At 41.5% G+C, this 17488-nt stretch overlaps 1 protein-coding gene across 2 annotated transcripts in view; it reads left to right on the top strand.

Annotated features, from left to right (window-relative positions):
* The first annotated feature begins 8382 nt into the window (after positions 1–8382).
* The window catches only part of LOC134535219 (fasciculation and elongation protein zeta-2), an 85711-nt gene continuing 76605 nt past the window's right edge, over positions 8383–17488 (top strand). Inside the window, exon 1 of one of the 2 annotated variants that reach the window (XM_063374270.1) lies at positions 8383–8957. In XM_063374270.1, coding sequence (XP_063230340.1) covers positions 8560–8957 — 398 coding nt within the window. In that variant the 5' untranslated portion in view covers positions 8383–8559. The remainder of the gene's footprint in view (positions 8958–17488) is intronic. The other variant, XM_063374271.1, reaches the window with a different exon arrangement.

Below are 17488 nucleotides of genomic sequence, written 5' to 3'. Positions count from 1 at the left end.
CTGACATGTAAAGTTTTAACAAAACAAAAAATACAAATCTAAGCTAACATGAATAAAAGACAATAATCAAGAACATGGAGAAAAAAAAATTACGAAAGACAATACCAACTAAATAAACAAACCAGTTACTAGCTAGTAACTAAACTTTATTCATTCTTGACTACATGATACTGATACCATAATTGATACATTTTTTAAATAGTAAATACAGGACAGTAATATATTTAACAAAAAAAATTGTAAGTAAAACTCATGACAAATACATTGTAAACTAAAAATTAATCATTATTAAAATTTTAAAAAACCTTCCCGCGCGGGGATCGAACCAAGGGCCCTTGGCTCACCAGCTAGACGACAATTTTTTTTTAGCTAGATCATAAAAAAAAGGGGGGGCACGATCTTACTGTCCCAGGAGGTGGGGGAGGGGAATTTGTGGCATTCCCTGACATTTCTATGCCCCTTTGACATTCCTCCGCTACGCGCGCGACCTTTCGGCTACAGCTGAGGGCAAGAGTCGTGAAGCAGCTATAATATCCCCCGGTGCCTCTGACAAACAGTGCAGGAGACAGCAACAATGCGAAGCATGTTTCGGGTGTAATGGAAAAAAAGATTAAATGGGCCAATAACAGAGTTTATTCAAGGACATTTTCATTCAAACGGCAATCTTCACTGTACGCGCTACATTTCATACAACACACTATTTTTTAAAGAAACAATTACAGGTATTAATTTTTTTTTTTACTTACGTCAATTCTGCATTTTAATTTTTTTTGTGAATGTAAATAAATTGTCAACCCCTCTAAATTATCTCTTGCTTAACTTTGTTAAGTTATATAAATAAATTTAGACCAATGTTTTCCAGAATCTCACAAAATATTCCTTACTGGCTAAATAATCATCGTCGCTGGTGGGCCAAGTGTCCCGGGTTCGATTCCCGGCCAGGATGGGACTTTTTTAACCATTCCGCGGAAGGCAGTGGCAAGCCATCGCGGAATCCTCCTGCCTCGGCGTGCATAATGACGTCACTGGCGTTGCCTGTGCTAACGACATCAAGTGATGCAACTCATCTTCATCATCACATTTCATTTTAAAATCTGGCGAATTAGATAAACTGCACCACATTATCGTCACAAGATACAGAACAAGGGTCTCAGATAGGGACAGCGATGAACTTGTACGAGTTTAAAAAATGGAATCTTTCGCCGCAGTCGCTGATGTCGGAAGGAACTGTAATGGCTTGCCTGCGCAGAGACAGCCCGGCTGACAGACAGCTGCAAATGTTGATTGATGACTGAGTCATTCAGCGCCTGGCCAAAACCGCATTGATGCCTCGGGAAATGTATAATAGTTCTACTTTATCATAGTTACAATTTACACAACAAATTAAATTGGTCTATGTATCAATTTATCGTATTATAATATAGATCTCTTATATTAATTATAATCCGTTTAAGTCAACATTAATTAATTATTTTTTTCATAGAAGTAACATAATTAATGAAATTGTGTACTACATCAGTCATTTACGTTATATAATCGTTCAGTTATCAATATATCTAATTTAAACATTTTTTATATGGTACTAGCGAACCACCCTGGCTTCGCATGGATGCTATCTACTATTGTGGCGTCATTTAGATTTAATAAGTACACCTATCCTTCACTTAGCACAACTAATTCGTTCCAAAAAATTTCTCGTGTTATTCGAAATCGCGTATTCTGAAGCATTAGTTTCCATAAATGGCAAGGCTAATTTATTTAATGTGTTCCAAAATTGTGCAGGAAAATATACTTACATAATATAAATTCGTTTAATAACACTCAACTATAAATATTACAATCTGCCATGTGTTACTAAGTAGTGTATTTATAAGCAGTGCGTTTCTAAGTAGTGTGTTTCTAAGTATGCTCTTCTATGTAGTATGTTCTAAGTAGTGTTTTCTTAGTAGCTTATTTCTAAGTCGCTTGTTTCTAAGTCAATATATTCTAAGTCATGTGTTTATAAGTACTATTTCTAAGTCATGTGTTTCTAAGTAGTATTTCTGAGTCGTGTATGTCTCTCAGTGGTGGCAGTGGGGCAGGGAGGAGGGGCGGGTGGTCGATACCGTTTTTTTCCCCTAACCTAACTAATTACTAAGTGTATTTGGGAGGGGGTCTGGGTAGGGAAGACTCTAAGTGCGTCTCAGGCGCGTCTCCATGCAGGAGAGGAAGCATGCATCATGTGCTAGGAGGGGATTGGCCAGCCATGGCAACGTTTTAGCCATGACTAACTCCCCTCACTGACTATTTTAAGTTAAAACTAGATAAGTTGGGCCCAGGTAAAACCTGCATAGACACAGGGAAAACCCTGGGCACTGACATGCGGGATGCAAAATTTCATGCATTAATTACAAGCAGGTTGGTTACAGGAAACAGAAGGATGGTTCTGGAAGAAGAGTTGGACAGAGTAGAAACACTACTAAGCAAAAGGGCGGGAGCTTGGACATCGCTGTCCGCATTTGGTTTGGTGGCACTGGTTGTTTCGGGGGCGACTTTGTCGTTTCCCACCAGGCTGCCAGACAGCCTAGAGGTCGATACCGGGTCAACTGCGGGCCAGGAATACCCCGTCGCCATTGGGCGTACCTCTGGCCTTTGAATATATATACTGTATAGAAGTCGCCAGCCCAGGTTAAATTTTCTAACACGGTTTTGAGGTAGTTGGTTAATTCACCGCCGCAATCGCCACCATCTCTAGGGCATCGACTTGTGGTGGTCCCTAGCGGACAAGTGTCGAACTCTTCAAACACCCCTTCCCCCTCCCGCTGAACGACCTTGAGCTGCAGTGAATGATAGGTGGGGGGAGCGGGGAATGACAGCGGGCGACAGTGCTGCGCTCTAACGTGTAAATAACAACTAAGACGATACAGGGCGTTACGGCAGCGCACTGCAGCGGTGAAGTTCCCAAGCTGCTCTTCATACGTTTCTGAAAAACGTAGAGTAAATCCTATCCACTCGCGACTTCTATACAGTATATATATTCAAAGCTCTGGCCGAGGCCCCGGAGCGAGCACATCAGTCCACCAGGCTGGACTGCACAGCCCTATACTCACACTCCACACCCGCACCCGGAGACTGCACTAGTTCACACACTTCTAGCTTTTGGAGCAAAAACGAGCTTAACTTCAATGTTTTGCTTGTTTGCATGTTTTTTTCTTGACGGATATGTTTGCTATATCCTAGCATCCATATTTTTTTTTTAACTCACTTGGGGATTAGATTCTGATCCAGAATGATCCAAATCAGTTTATTAGTAAAGATATGATTGAGTAACAAATATATAATATAAACAAATAAACTTTTACATCGTAATTTTTTCGTTCTTTAGGGTAATAAACTTGAAAAATTCTCTTGTATAATTAGATTAGTTTGACAATCATGTCAGCTATGCGGGCCATATTTAAAATATTTATTATTTTTTAAAAGTCAATTGCATATTTGTTCATCCTTGTTGTAACACAATATCCAGGGTGTCATAATTTGACTGTGTAAATTTCCTTTGAATTTTTTTCTTCAGGTCCGCGATTGAGTTGCCCTGCGCAGTATTAATTTTATATCTGAACGAGATTTTGTGAAAATTTGCCGCGAGTTTGTGAGTGAACTTACTTGTATACTTATCTACATGTTGGACTGGCGAACTCAAAGTAGATACTTATCATTTTTGCTTAATCTCTCTCTTTCTTGTCACAACGATCCTTTTTCTGTATAAAGGAGCGCTAATTCGCTTTTTTTTTTTAAATTAATTTTCATTTATGATTATGAAATACCTGTATTTCTAGTGCTCATTTGAATCTTGTACAGCGGTGATATGGAATGTGCGATGCTAACGACTCATTGTCAAGTAAGTATGTGCTCACGTGCTCTGTTGTCTCTGTCCTCTTCGCTCTGCGGTTCTGGCAAACACTGCAGGTAGTCCCAAGGGGAAGGGTGTGTGTATAGTATGGGGGGGGGGGGGGAGGAGGTAAGGCTCTACGGACAGTCGCGCCCAGAACATTGTAGCGGGCGTATAGCAGGCTTGCTGGCAGGTAATATAGCCTTTTTTTTTAAGTCCTAAGTCAACATATGACCTTTGAATATATATACTGTATAGAAGTCGCGAGTGGATAGGATTTACTCTACGATTTTCAGGAGCGTATGAAGAGCAGCTTGGGAACTTCACCGCTGCAGTGCGCTGCCGTAACGCCCTGTATCGTCGTAGTTGTTATTTACACGTTAGAGCGCAGCACTGTCGCCCGCCGTCATTCCCCGCTCCCCCCACCTATCCTTCACTGCAGCTCAAGGTCCTTCAGCAGGAGGGGGAAGGGGTGTTTGAAGAGTTCGACACTTGTCCGCTAGGGACCACCACAAGTCGATGCCCTAGAGATGGTGGCGATTGCGGCGGTGAATTAACCAACTACCTCAAAACCGTATTAGAAATTTTAACCTGGGCTGGCGACTTCTATACAGTATATATATTCAAAGATATGACTCGCACGCGACCCGTCAAAACTCCTACACGATAATCATAAACAATCCCAATAGTATGGTCATTGTCCGGGCCCATCCCTGTTTAAAATTTATCTCAGTGTGTGAAATAAATATCTATACATGCTCACCGTGGTTATTTTAAAGTAAAATAATTTCATAAATAAAGCTTAGTTTGGACTTATAAAATAGTAACCATAATTATTACACCCGGTATTTTCACGTTTAATAACATTCTAAAAAGAGTGTAGGTAAGAAACAACCATGTAATTATAATGTAGCACGTGACTGTAAAATTGAGGGGGGGGGGGGGGGGGGGAGGTCGTCTCCGATCCTGGGACCAGGGTCCGTAACCCAATATGGAGACCATGGGTATGCGCAGTAAGATGTATGTTAAGTACACGAACTAATTCTTAGTTCTTGTATTTGACGTGAAGAAGCGGTTGCGCCAGAGGCGTGGTGCCCTGGGGGGAGGGGGTGTGGGGAAGGGGGGCGGGGTGCCGGCCAGTCACGCGCGGCACGCACCAGAGGCGTGCCGCGCCCCGCAGGAATACCAACCTGGCGGCGCCGAGCGGCCGCCCGCCAATCAGGCCCGCCACCCGCCGAGCCGTGTGCGCGTGTGTCCTCTTTGGCGCTGACACGGCAGGGTTCACAGAATAGAACATTAACAGCAACAGCCAAGCCGTCTGTGTGACCTGCAGCCAATCGCATGGCCCGGAAAATTCCAATCGTCCGTCAAAACGTTGATAGTTCTGCAAGGATTTTACTTGCAAAATTGTATTATATTAGAAGTTTTTGAATGTTGATTTAATTTTTTAGATGTTTAATTACTATTTTTAAAAAAAAAAACATTTAAAAATATGTTTGAACACATTTTCAAGTTAGTGTTTTAAAAAAAAATGCTTAGCTTACGTGATTGTCAGACTAATCTAATTATACAAGAGAAATTTTCTCCAAAATGCAGGTTTTCTGAACAGTTGGCGGCACGTATAAGGGATAATATTATGTCGCGCGAACGGAGTGTTGTAATTCACTCGGCGAATGACGGACGCGGCGGGCTTTTGTAATCCAGGCTTAACGGTAGGTCGTGTGCACAAGATTTGACCGTCATGTTTTCGAACCTATTGATTCGCATCAACATATATAACGGTCGTGTGAGCGGGATGGAAGTGAAAATATTTTATTTACGTTACGTGTGCGCGGGAGTGAAGTGTAAATATTTTATTTACTTTACGGACGCGTAGCTCAGCAGCCAATGAGAGCAGAGTAAGGCGCCATTTTGGTGGGTCTTGGTGGTAGGAAATTACTGAGGTATAAATTTGCTCCAAAAATATTTATTTTAAAAATAGATCATAATAATTCATACGAGAGATGCATGTTAAATGTTTTTTTTTTGTCTGCTAAATTTGTTGCTTACTATATCATAACCTAATAGTTGCTGAGTTTTAAAATAGAGTGTATATAGACTGTTCGACAGATGTCGCGAGTAAATGATGCTTGAAATATTTATTTACTACACTACCAACATAGTTCATTTTAATGGCAAAATCGATTGTGAACCGATTTCCTACAAGTAGAGACCTGAAAAATTCGCGGATTCATTTCGCGTTATGCTAAAATTCAAATAATTTTACCTAAGTACCGCTTCTGCCATTGTTTCACTGTTAAAATGGAGGACTGAGGGCTAATTAGAGACCCTCACTCATAGAAGTGTCGAATCACAGGCCACCCAGTCGAGACGACTCACAAGTCAGCAGCCAATGAACAGTTGGTCGAGTGTGCAGAGGATATTGGAGTCTATCCTGAAGGTCAATGAACCCGCGAATTTTTCCGGTCTCTACCTACAGGTGGCGTGCGTGTGAACCCAGCCTAGCGCTGGCACTAATGGGCACTAAGGAGGGTGGTTGTGGGTGTTCACCACGTGATCTACTGCGCCCCTGGCCTGGGGCAGCTGCTGGGACGTAAAACCCGACCCCACAAGGAGGGGGGGCGGCAGGGAGATGCCCTGACATGTGGCTCGCTGCCTGTCGGCGGTCTGCGCCCCGTCAGACGCTATCGCGCGGGCTGTCCGTGGCCCGTCGCTCATCCCGCCTCGTTCCAGTGGCGTGGCACGCTCGAACTAGCGGGGAGGGGAGATGACTGTGTCGCCTCAAGCACTTCCCGGTGAACGGAGCGTTCAACGTCTTGAAAAATAAATAGCCCTTTAAAAATTACTATTTCAACGTGTTTCTGACGTGAAGTAGCTTGGCTTCTGGGATGTAGCCGTGTCCTTGGCAAATAATTCACCGACGTTTCGGTCGACACTGCAGTCGCCGTCATCAGGGAACAAAAGATTACATCAAGTCAAAATAAATCACTAATGTCTTTTAAAAAAAGTTCTTCAACCAACGCAAAACTTGTCGCTGTCGTAAAATTTTTTTCAATTGGTAGTTACACTTTTATTTATTTACACTCTCCTGGCATGTTGTTACACCCAATTATTTCAAAGAAATAATTTTACGACGCTACAAGTTTGACGAAGGTTTTAAAATGTTGTTCTATGAAACATTATCCAGACGCCCAGTGTTCCATATTAAATCTTTCTGTATTAATAGCAATAAAATCAGTCGTACAGCTAGCTCTAGCTTCAAATGGGCAGATGTGGCCATGCTTGCATGAGCACATGGTAACTGGTTGAAGCCGGTTTTGATCAGCTCATGTCCTGAGCCATGTTGAGACGCCGAAAACATTGCATTGGCTCAATTGCAGTTTTTTCATCGTCGAAATAGTTCTAAATTGTTGTTTTCTATGAAGGTTACTGTGTTCGACGACGAAGATTCTAAATCATTCTTACCAACCATCATCAGACGTGGTCAACCACCATTTCCGCAATTGTTTTGGGCGTGAAAAATATAGCTATGGCGAGGTAAATAAGATACTTCAAATACATCACAGTATGCCGTATCCTGACAATTCCCAACGCCATGTTTTTGGAAGCATTACAGACCATATGAACCTGCAGCAGTCGTTTATCAGTCGACTTCTCATTTACTATGTGTGTGTACGAGTGTATGTATCCTACTTGTGTGTATGTATATACATGCATATATGTATGTCACGTGAGTTGCAAAAAATTTAGCAAATTTCTTTTTACTTTACAATATGAAGCATTTTTTTTTAATTACAGTTTTATTTTCAAGCTAATTACAGACCTTGCGTAATACAGAATTTGGGTTCTCATTGGTCCACTCGAGTGCGGAAGGATATTCTCTCGCTAATCAGAGCCAGTAGGTAAAAATGAACTTAGTGTGTAGTATGCATGAACAAAGTGTATTTAAGCTTGACACGTTTCATATTTTCCATTCGGAACACGGTCCCCCCCCTTTTTTTAGTATTAAATTAAATTCTGGTTTATACACGGCAAGCGTTTATTTATTTGGGGTATCATATTATTAATATCCATGCCGTTATGCCCCTCTGTCGTTTCCCCAACCACCTTGATACGCCACTGGCCCAGTTGCTAAAGTGAACCTCAACATACAAGTCTTCGAATTCCATCGCGACGTCGATTAAATTTGCGTGTAATGTGCTAGTGTTTATCTCAGCCGTATCTGATTGTAACCCAGGCCCGTCCCTGGACGAAGCTCGCGTTGCGTAATTACGTGTTATTATGCTGATGAAGACGGCGCCTTGCACGCCATCTGCTGCGATGACGATAACGTGTTTGTTTATGTTGTCGGGAGAGCGCGGTGCGTGACTCGTTAACCTCCCCCTTCCTTCTCCTCAACATGGTGCGATGATGCGCAGTTTTGAGTTGCAGGGCCCGGAGCAGCTGCAGACGCGATCAATAGCAGGTTCCCCCTCTCCCGCAGGGGAGGGGACCAGCAGCGCTCCTGGCGGCGGGAGAGGGAACCACGTCGGCGCGCGTGTCAGCGAGGCGATAGCGGGTTCCCCCACCCCGGGCGGGCCAGGGGAGGGACGAGCAGCGCTCCTGGCGGCGGGAGAGGCAACCACGTCGGCGCGGGCGCAGCAGAGGCCAGCAGCCGCAGTGCAGCGCGCGCGGTGCCGGGGCGAGCTACCATGAGGGACATGACCAGCAAGATGGCGGAGCTCAAGTTCGAGGCCCCGCTGGCGCAGTTCGAGGAGGCCGAGGACTGGGGGTCCTCCGAGTTCCAGCAGCACCTGGCCGACGACAACTCCAACAGCGCCGCCGCCTACCTGGGCAAGGAGCTGGGGCTGGCGGCGCTGCTCAACGACAACAATGCGGCGGCGGCCAACCACAAACCGCCGCCGGCCGCCGCCGCCGCCGTGCTCGCCGCCTCCGACACGTTCGGCGACGCCTTCAGCGGCTCGCTCGAGGACCTGGTCAACACCTTCGACGACAAGATCACCAGGTGCTTCTGCAACTACGACGAGTCGGTGGAGAAGCTGGCGCCCGTGCAGGTCCGCACCCAGGAGGAGATCATGAACGAGTGCCAGTGAGTCCTTCTGTCGTCTCCCGCTTCGCGTCCACAGCGGCTGTTTCCGAATGACAAGTCTGCGACCTTTACCAGTGAATACCGACACGGATATGTCGACTGCTTGGTAGACTTTGGTTTACTAAGTCCTGATCGCACGTTCATTTTGCGATACGCTAAAATTTAAACACTTATTATACCTTTGCTATCCTTCTACCTTAGGCTCGTGGTTTACCTGGAAGACTCTTGAGCCAAAGAAGTGTCGAATCACAGGCAACTCAGTCTAGACAACTCTTTGAGTCAGCAGCCAATGAGCAGGGGATATTTTATCGCGTAGTATAGGACTGTGGATCTACCCTAGATGTCAGGGGCGTACGCTTGTAAAAAAAAAGGGGGGGGGGATATTGGGGATATATCCCCCCTCACGAAATTCCAAAAATATATATTATCACCGACAAATGGAAAGAATTTGAAAACAAATTGTGGGTAAAGTGGTTCCATACCCCCTCATCACCACCCCCCCCCTCTCCCCACAAATGAAATTATGCGTCCGCTACTGGTACATGTCACTAAAACCGCGAACTTTTGCGGTCCCTACCTATTTGTGACATTTCTCTGTCAATATCTGTCAATGAGGAAACTTGCATTCTTCATTACAAGACGTCTGTGATTGCCCTAAAATAACGCATGCCTTGCAAAATATATTTCTTCGAACCACAAGCTTAAGAAGAAGTTACATTGCATTGCAAACTAGCTTAGCGCAAAAAAAAAATATATTTTTCTATGAATAACCCTTTGTACTTATAGACAGAGTTGAATTTCGTGTAAATGTTGCGGTTCAGGATGTGTGTCATAAACCTCAGCAGCTCTTATCTTACGCTGATAGCTCGTATAATAACAAGGTGCAGCTTGTTTTGAGCCAATCTCACACGTTCGATATAATGTTGCAAACATGAATGATGATAAAGTCTACCAAGCAGTCAAATTGTCCCGCTGGAAAAATGTTAAATTTACTCCAATAAATATTGTGATAAATTGAATTTTTATTCACAGTGGATTAGCCTTAACCGAAGACTCCTTCGGCTTATAGGCTGCATTGAGTGACAAAATACATTTACGGTAGTCACGAGGAGTTAAAATTGATTAATTGGCAATAATAAAGAGAAAGAAAAAAGGTATACAGACATCGTCTTAACTATTTGAAAGTCGACAAAAATTGGTTGATTCAAGGTTCATGTTCCGAAGGTATTTTAGTCCAAATAAAGGGAACAAGGGCGCCCATACCCGGGGGCAGGGGGGGGCCGTGGCCCCCCCCTAGCTTTCAGGGAAGGAAAAAAATATAGTGTAGTCAGGTGTTTTACTTTAAAGAAAATTATTTAAATTCGGTATTATGTAGAAGTGATTCAACACGAAGATATTATTGTATATCGTTTTTTACATGTCTATTTCATTTGTTATGTTAGTTCAAGCATTAGTTTCTGCTGCTGCGATATAAGGTGTTGTGTACAGGGAGAAAACGCTGTTCAAGCGCAACGCCCGTGGCGAGTCATTCCCCTTCGTATTCCTACCCAAGCTCGCGCGATAACACAACACAACAGATTTAGACCAGTCAGAGTTAGACGACGCGACAGTTGACATGTGCTTGTAGACGGCGAAATGTTTTGCTACTTTTTCGTCATAATAATGTGTATGTTCACAAATAACATCTCAAAACAGAGATTTTTCAATAGTCTTTAGGTCTACCTACAGTTTTATGCATCTGGTCTAGATTTAGTTTAGTGTATTCAGTCAGTATAAATAACTTAAGTGCAAATAAATAAGTGAAAAGTGTAAAGATAAAAACCATTGTTATTATGTAGTGTTTCTTAGTTTTCCTCATTCGTCACATCCGCTCAGAATATTCACAATTTTTAAGGTAAGCTAACACCTTTAAAGTTACTCAAATAAGAATTATTGTTCAGAAAAGTCTACAACGTAAAATTTATGTTGGAATTTTTAATTTAGAGGAAAACCACTTTTTCCCTTCAAAAGTGTTTAAAGGGATAAGGATTCCGCTACCTTCAGTAGACTCGAAAGCAATTTACACTGGAATCTCGATTTTACGTATGCTCACAGTCGCTTGGATTGCATTCGTAAAATCGTTATCTTCATAAAATTTCAAACACCCCACCCTGTGAAGATACATGTTATAATTTATTGAACGGAATATATATAATATTAAATAGTAAAAACAATGACTGCTGTCTGCCCTCTGCCCTCCCCTTATTTTTTTTTTTAACATTCCACAACTTGCTTCATTGCACGAGTGATATAAAAGCGACATCACAGCGACTAAACACAGTTGCACCACGCATTGCATCATGTTAACTTTTGTGTGGTGACAGTAGGTTGTCCGACATGCCTTTCTTGGATATCTTTCCTTTTCGTAAGACGCGTGTTACTAAAATAAATTTATATTTGAGTTTGCAAACTTGTCCACTCCTTGCCAGAGACGACTGAACACAGACGAGACTATCCAGGGTCGGGTTGATGAGCTGGAAGAATTCCCTGCCTTGCATTTTTATGGACTTCACCTTATCATATTTATCAGTTAATCTTTAACAAATCAGCTTGAAAAATATTAATGAACGCACTTTTAGTAACATAATCGAGGAGAACAAGCACACAGTTCAGTGTACACCTGTACTGTTTCATAAAAGTGATCATAGGTAGGGACTGGAAAAATTCGCGGTTTCAATGACCACTAGGATAGACTAAACGATTCTCCTATGTACTCTGGCAACTATCACATGGTCATTGGCTACCGACTCGGGGAAACTGTTTACTGCGATTCTTATGATTCGATACTTCTTTTGTTGAGTGTTTGCCATTGGCTCAGAGTCCTTCCGCGAATTTTTACGGTCTTTAATCATAGGCTTATTTGGTGAAAAAAAACGCTGCTCTTTAACGACAGACATTCATTAAAAACACAGTACATTTTAGTGCGAGAAGCCCTTGAATTTGTGATAGCCATAGGGAATTATTTGTTTGTATAGTAAGTTAAAAAAAAGCTTAGTTGAAAATCCGCTCGTCACGTCTACTTGCTGCGTCACTTATACCATTTTTGAGCGTTTTTTACTGGGAAACCGATGCAGCGAAGGTAATTAATGCGAAAATTGTCAAGATAATGCCTAATGGCTTGGGTTGCTGGATATTAGCGGAAAGGAGAGGAAGTAGCTACTCAATATCGTTTCTTTCTCTCACGCTTCTCAAGGTTTCAAGCTCAGTTGCTATGTTCACGAGCTGGAAATGTTGGAATGGGTAAGGAATGTTGAGTATAGTTCATTTGCGGTAAAATAAATATTTTTACAGCCTTGGCATAATTTTTCAATCTAAGAAATTTCGAACTTTGCGACAAATAAAGTGTACCTAGTCCATTTTTTCTTTTCGATTTTGAGTTTGATGCCGCAATAACTTATACAATATTCACTAACGGTAAATGGCTGTTGTATTAGCTTTAAAATATGAATACGCTGTGCATTAAAAATTAATATCTTTATATGTTTTCATAGTGTTTTTTTAATTTTTTTAAAAATATATTTTGGTGTCAAATTTTCCGAATTTTAGATGGTTCCTGAAAAAAATGTATTCGTAAAATCGCGGCTTCGTTCAGTCCGGGCTCCGTAAAATCGAGGTTCTAATGTACTCTTAATTCTGAAGTTAAGTTCTGAACATGTTATTTAAGGGTTTATCAATGCCGTATTTACGCGCAGGCTATCTAGGCTGTAGCCTATGGGCCCGCACCACAAATGGGGGCCCGCACCACACGACACGAAAAAAAAAAATTATACTGCGATGTGGATCTTCTTATATTCTTAAAATACGCGTCGACATAGTATGTCCAGTTGTTTTGTGTGGATTAATTGCGCCGAACTAAACTCTTCTGTGGAAAGCTGATATATGAGTTATGTCAGCATTTAGAAATTTTCGATTATTTTCATTGGTTTTGGTGTCACTTAATTCCTTAACATCTAAATACTGTTTGGTTAAATAGTCTAGTTTAATAATAAACTAATTTTTTCTGTGCTTTACTACTGAATCCATCTGTGCTAATTTTAAATGATAAGCAATTATGATTCATATCGAAACATAGTAATATTCATTTAATTGTGAAACAATTTTTGACTGTAATTATAAGCGTAGTTCAGGTGTTACATTTAAAAACAACTGTTTTCTGACTGTGATAACATACTCAAATCGTTTCTCTCCCAAAGTTGAATCTTTTGATCAACACGTTTTAAACTTTATAATTATTTTAATTTAATTTGTACGCGACATTTATTTAGGGGTAAAGAGAGCAATTAGTTGAAGGACTGTATTCTTGATATCCGTGTACCCGAGACGCTTCAAAAGTATAAGGACTCTATTCCTGCATTTGTGTTTCTAAAAATTCATTTGTTTCAATAAAATAGTTAATATTTAATTAATAAAGTAGCCAATAAAGATTTTTTTATGGTGAATGAGTACTGTGGTCTATTATTTTAGTAACAGGACAAAAAATTTTAACAGGGTCAGAACTGGAACTATTTTATGGCTAGTAACAAGCCGCAGTTAAGTCTTCCAAAATATTAAAAATACTTCATACCCCTAAGTCTGGCCCCCCCCCTACAAATTATCATATGGGCGCCCTTGAAAGGGAACGTTATCGCTTGTATTTGGAAGCAGCCAGTGTGTGTCCATGCTCTGTCATTGATTTTTGTGGCTGGGGAAAATTCGTTCAGCGACAGGCTGGATTTCAAAAATGACTGTCTAGGGCCTGTTTTCATTGGCCGGACCTTCAATAATCGAAGCAACCAGTAAGATACAAGATAACTTAATAAATCCATGAAAACAGGATTAAGTATATATTTTAATGTCATTTCATTCTGTTAATTGTGCTATTTTAAAGGCATCATCCAGCCAATGAACAAACGACACCCATTATTACAAACATAAGAGAATGTCAAAATATAGATTCAGAGCTAACTGAAAGAGCGAATTTTACCCAAGCCGTAGTTGTACTTATAATATTGTTTACAGCTTGTGTTCCTTTCCCCTGCAAGCTTGACTTGTTTGTACATGCATGCACTAGTAATTACACAGTGGTAAGATGCTATTACAGATGTTTCTCGGAAAATATAGGTCGAAAAACGAACGCAAATTGGCCGCTTCGGAAGAAACAGCAGAAGAAATGTAATGGGCGAATAAGGAATTATTAACACGGTTATATATTTCATTTGTGCTGTTGGCGGACTTTTCAGTTTCTACAGTCCAACAATTTCAGTTACGATTTTTTTTCCCCTTAGAGTATATTATTAGAACGTACAACTAGAGTTTCGACATGTCGTGTTTTAACTGACCGATATTTTAATTCGCGCTGGAAGTATCGAATGAAAGACACTGGAATGACCCAGAACTGTCATTTGCAACTGCTGAAATATGACGCGAAATAATGGAATCCCTACCAACAATTCACTTGCTAAAAGGTCAAAACACTGTAGCATCGTCTGTGTTTTGTGATTGGGTGAGTTTCTTTCTAGTTAGTACATGTCTACTGTTAGAACATAACTCAGAGACAAATAAAAACAATAATAAAAATTACCGAAATGCGAACCTTAACTTATAGGGGTATTTAACGCTCATTATAAGTATTTAATATTTTGAAATTCATAAAAAATTATTAATTTCGATCGCAAACATTTATACATCCAAGCATCGTTTAATTTTTTTTAAATATTGATCAATGTTATTTACGTTTTGCTGAATCTTCGTATATGTCACGACTCAAAATGGCTACGCGCACATTACACAGCTGTTAAAGTATTCAGAAAACAAGAATATCTCCCTATAAATGCGTCATTTACATTGTGGTTGCATTTACTTAAGGGATGTAGGGATGTGTCTGCTATGGACGCATCCTTGTGTATTCGAAAAAAAGCCATTGTTTGCATGTCGGTCATTAATATGTGTGTGCGGGGGTGGGGGGGGGGAAGGGTTTAAAATCAATCACCGATTCTCAAACAATCGCGTACGTCATTACGTACAGTAGGCGTGGAGATAAGATCGAAGGTGGGTCGCGATTGTCCGCCGGTGTAGTAAGTGCCAGCTCGGACTGTACCCACGCAGAGCCGCAAGGACGTAGGCGCCTAATAGTTTTTATTGGTGAATCAGCCACTTTAAACCGCGCCGCCCTATTTTTTTACTTTCTTATTGGCCGGCGCGTCGTTTTCAAAATTGGTGCCCTTCCGGCTGACATGAGTCATGCCACTTGTCGGTAACCGCCCACACGCAGTATACGTTTCTGGGTGTAAAACTTTCTGTCACTGTCTTCGAAGAACACGGTTTGCTTGGTTTACTGGTCATTGCAGACTATATCAAGAACTGATAGCGCGAACTACTTTCTCAGTGGTGGTGTTGCTTTGTCGGAAAATCCGGGGTTTCATTTTGCATTAAGATAATATTTTTTTATCTATGGCAAACAGCAAAAATCATAAACATAACATGTTAAAGCCATCTTCCACATTGCAAGAACAATTCAAAGAACGTAACATTCAAACAATGTTTGCCTTTGGACTGCACCTTCGATTGACCTTCGATTACTGTCTCTGTGATTGGCCCACTTACTGTCTCTGTGGAGGAATGCGAGCCCTGGAGAAACCCTAATCACGGGCAAAACATTTGACGCATCTCCCAAACGAGCAGCCAACGAACGAGCTGCTTTTTTCCCCCAGCATGTCGAGTCTGCATTGGAAATCATAAATTCTGCGAATTGTAGCAGCCCGAACAGATTGTTGAGCTTCGACTATGATTGGGAAAGTCTTTCGAGCTGAATACTTTATTCAAGTGAAATGGTTTTGACGTTAATTTGCTTACGAACGTATAACTTAAGTATTTTTTTTTTCATCAAGATGTTTAGAGTTTTGTTTAATTATATGCTCTGCAATGTAGTTTGTGGTGGGTTTTCTTGACTTTCAAGAGATTTTGTAGTTTTTCTAGCGAAAGATTCAAAGGGCCATTTGGACAGCATTTTAAAAATACAGCATACAAGACATAGTGATCTAGCGTGTAGTTGTCCTACTCTTGCCTTCTCTACTTGACGTCTTGTTGGTGTAAAACAGATATCTTTTATCGCTTCGTTGTTTACATATTTTTATCAGTTTGGTGACAGCGAAGACGCTAATAGATACGGGGCCCCATGAAATGCTTTGGGGTCGTTATGGAAGAGCACAAGTGCTTGTCAACACCAAAACATTTTCGACAGAGAACGTTTGTATATTATTTGGTTTAGGCCTATATGATTGCCTTTTGCGGCGCCGTTCTACTTCTAAGTGTTTTAATTTTTGGACGGATGTCTGGAATAGCTACTCCTGAGACTACTTTGTCTGCGATGTCGGAACACTGTGATGTGCACATCTGTTTTGTGCTCGTTTTTAGGACTGCCTGGGCGTGCGCACGAGACAATGGCATTTTTTTCTTCTTTCTGAAGTATAGCGAATATAAATCGCTAAGTTCCCTCTTTCCAGTAACTAAGGCTGGTGTCGCAAGCTGTGATTTTCTGTCGCTGCGGCTAAAACGTCTTCAGTGAATTTTTGGCGGAAAAAAAAATTGACGTTATACACACATACAGTGAGCTTCCGATTTCACCTGTATTTGCCGTGATCCAAATATTATTGATAGAGACCGGAAAAATTCCCGGATTCATTTCGCGATAGGCTAGAATGCAAATAGTTATACCTCAGTGCTGCCTCTGCTATTGGCTCACAACTCACCTGGATGACTCTGGGCCAGTGAGAAAAACTCAACTAAAGCAGCATCAAATCACACACTGCTACGTTGGGACGTCTCACAAGACAGCTGCCAATGAGTGGGTGACATTTGACCGAGTGTACGTAGAACTATGGAGTTCATGCTAGAGGTCATTGAACCCGCGAATGTTTCCGGTCCCTAATGATTCATGAACGCTGGTGTTCGCGATTCAAGTTCTTCTTCTGTAGGGTTGGCTATTCGGCGACTGTACCTGTCTGCACCCGTCGACAGTCGAGGAGTCGAGGACGGACCTCACCCGACGAGACGACAGCGACTGTGATTCGATACTTCTTTGTCTGACGGTCTGTAATTGGCCCAGAGTCCTCCAGGCGAACCGTGAGCTCAGTAGTCAATAGCAAACACGGCTTATTTGGAAGATTCTGGGCCAAAGAAAAAAAAGAAGTGTCTAGACGAATCTCGATTCAATAATCAATAAACAGGGGATATTTGCACAAGCATGTAAAGTACTGCGGAGTCTAACCTAGAGGTCATTGAAACCGAGAATTTTTCCGGTCCACAATCAGTGAAAACCCAGCTCATACATAGGAACCTAAAAAAAGAAAAATTCGCGTTTCAAGTGACTTCTAAGATAAAATCCAAAGTACTATACATACTTCAGCAAATATCCCATGTTCATTGGCTGCTGACTTGTGAGACTTCTCAACTGGCTTGCCTGTGTTTCGACACTTCTTTACAAGAGGGTCTCTCACTGACCCACAGACTTTGAA

Source organism: Bacillus rossius, chromosome 8 (genome assembly GCF_032445375.1).
Source record: "Bacillus rossius redtenbacheri isolate Brsri chromosome 8, Brsri_v3, whole genome shotgun sequence".
NCBI classification, from domain to species: Eukaryota; Metazoa; Arthropoda; class Insecta; order Phasmatodea; family Bacillidae; genus Bacillus; species Bacillus rossius.
The sequence above is the reverse complement of the archived record's forward strand: the minus strand, read 5'-3'. Positions and strand labels throughout refer to the sequence as shown.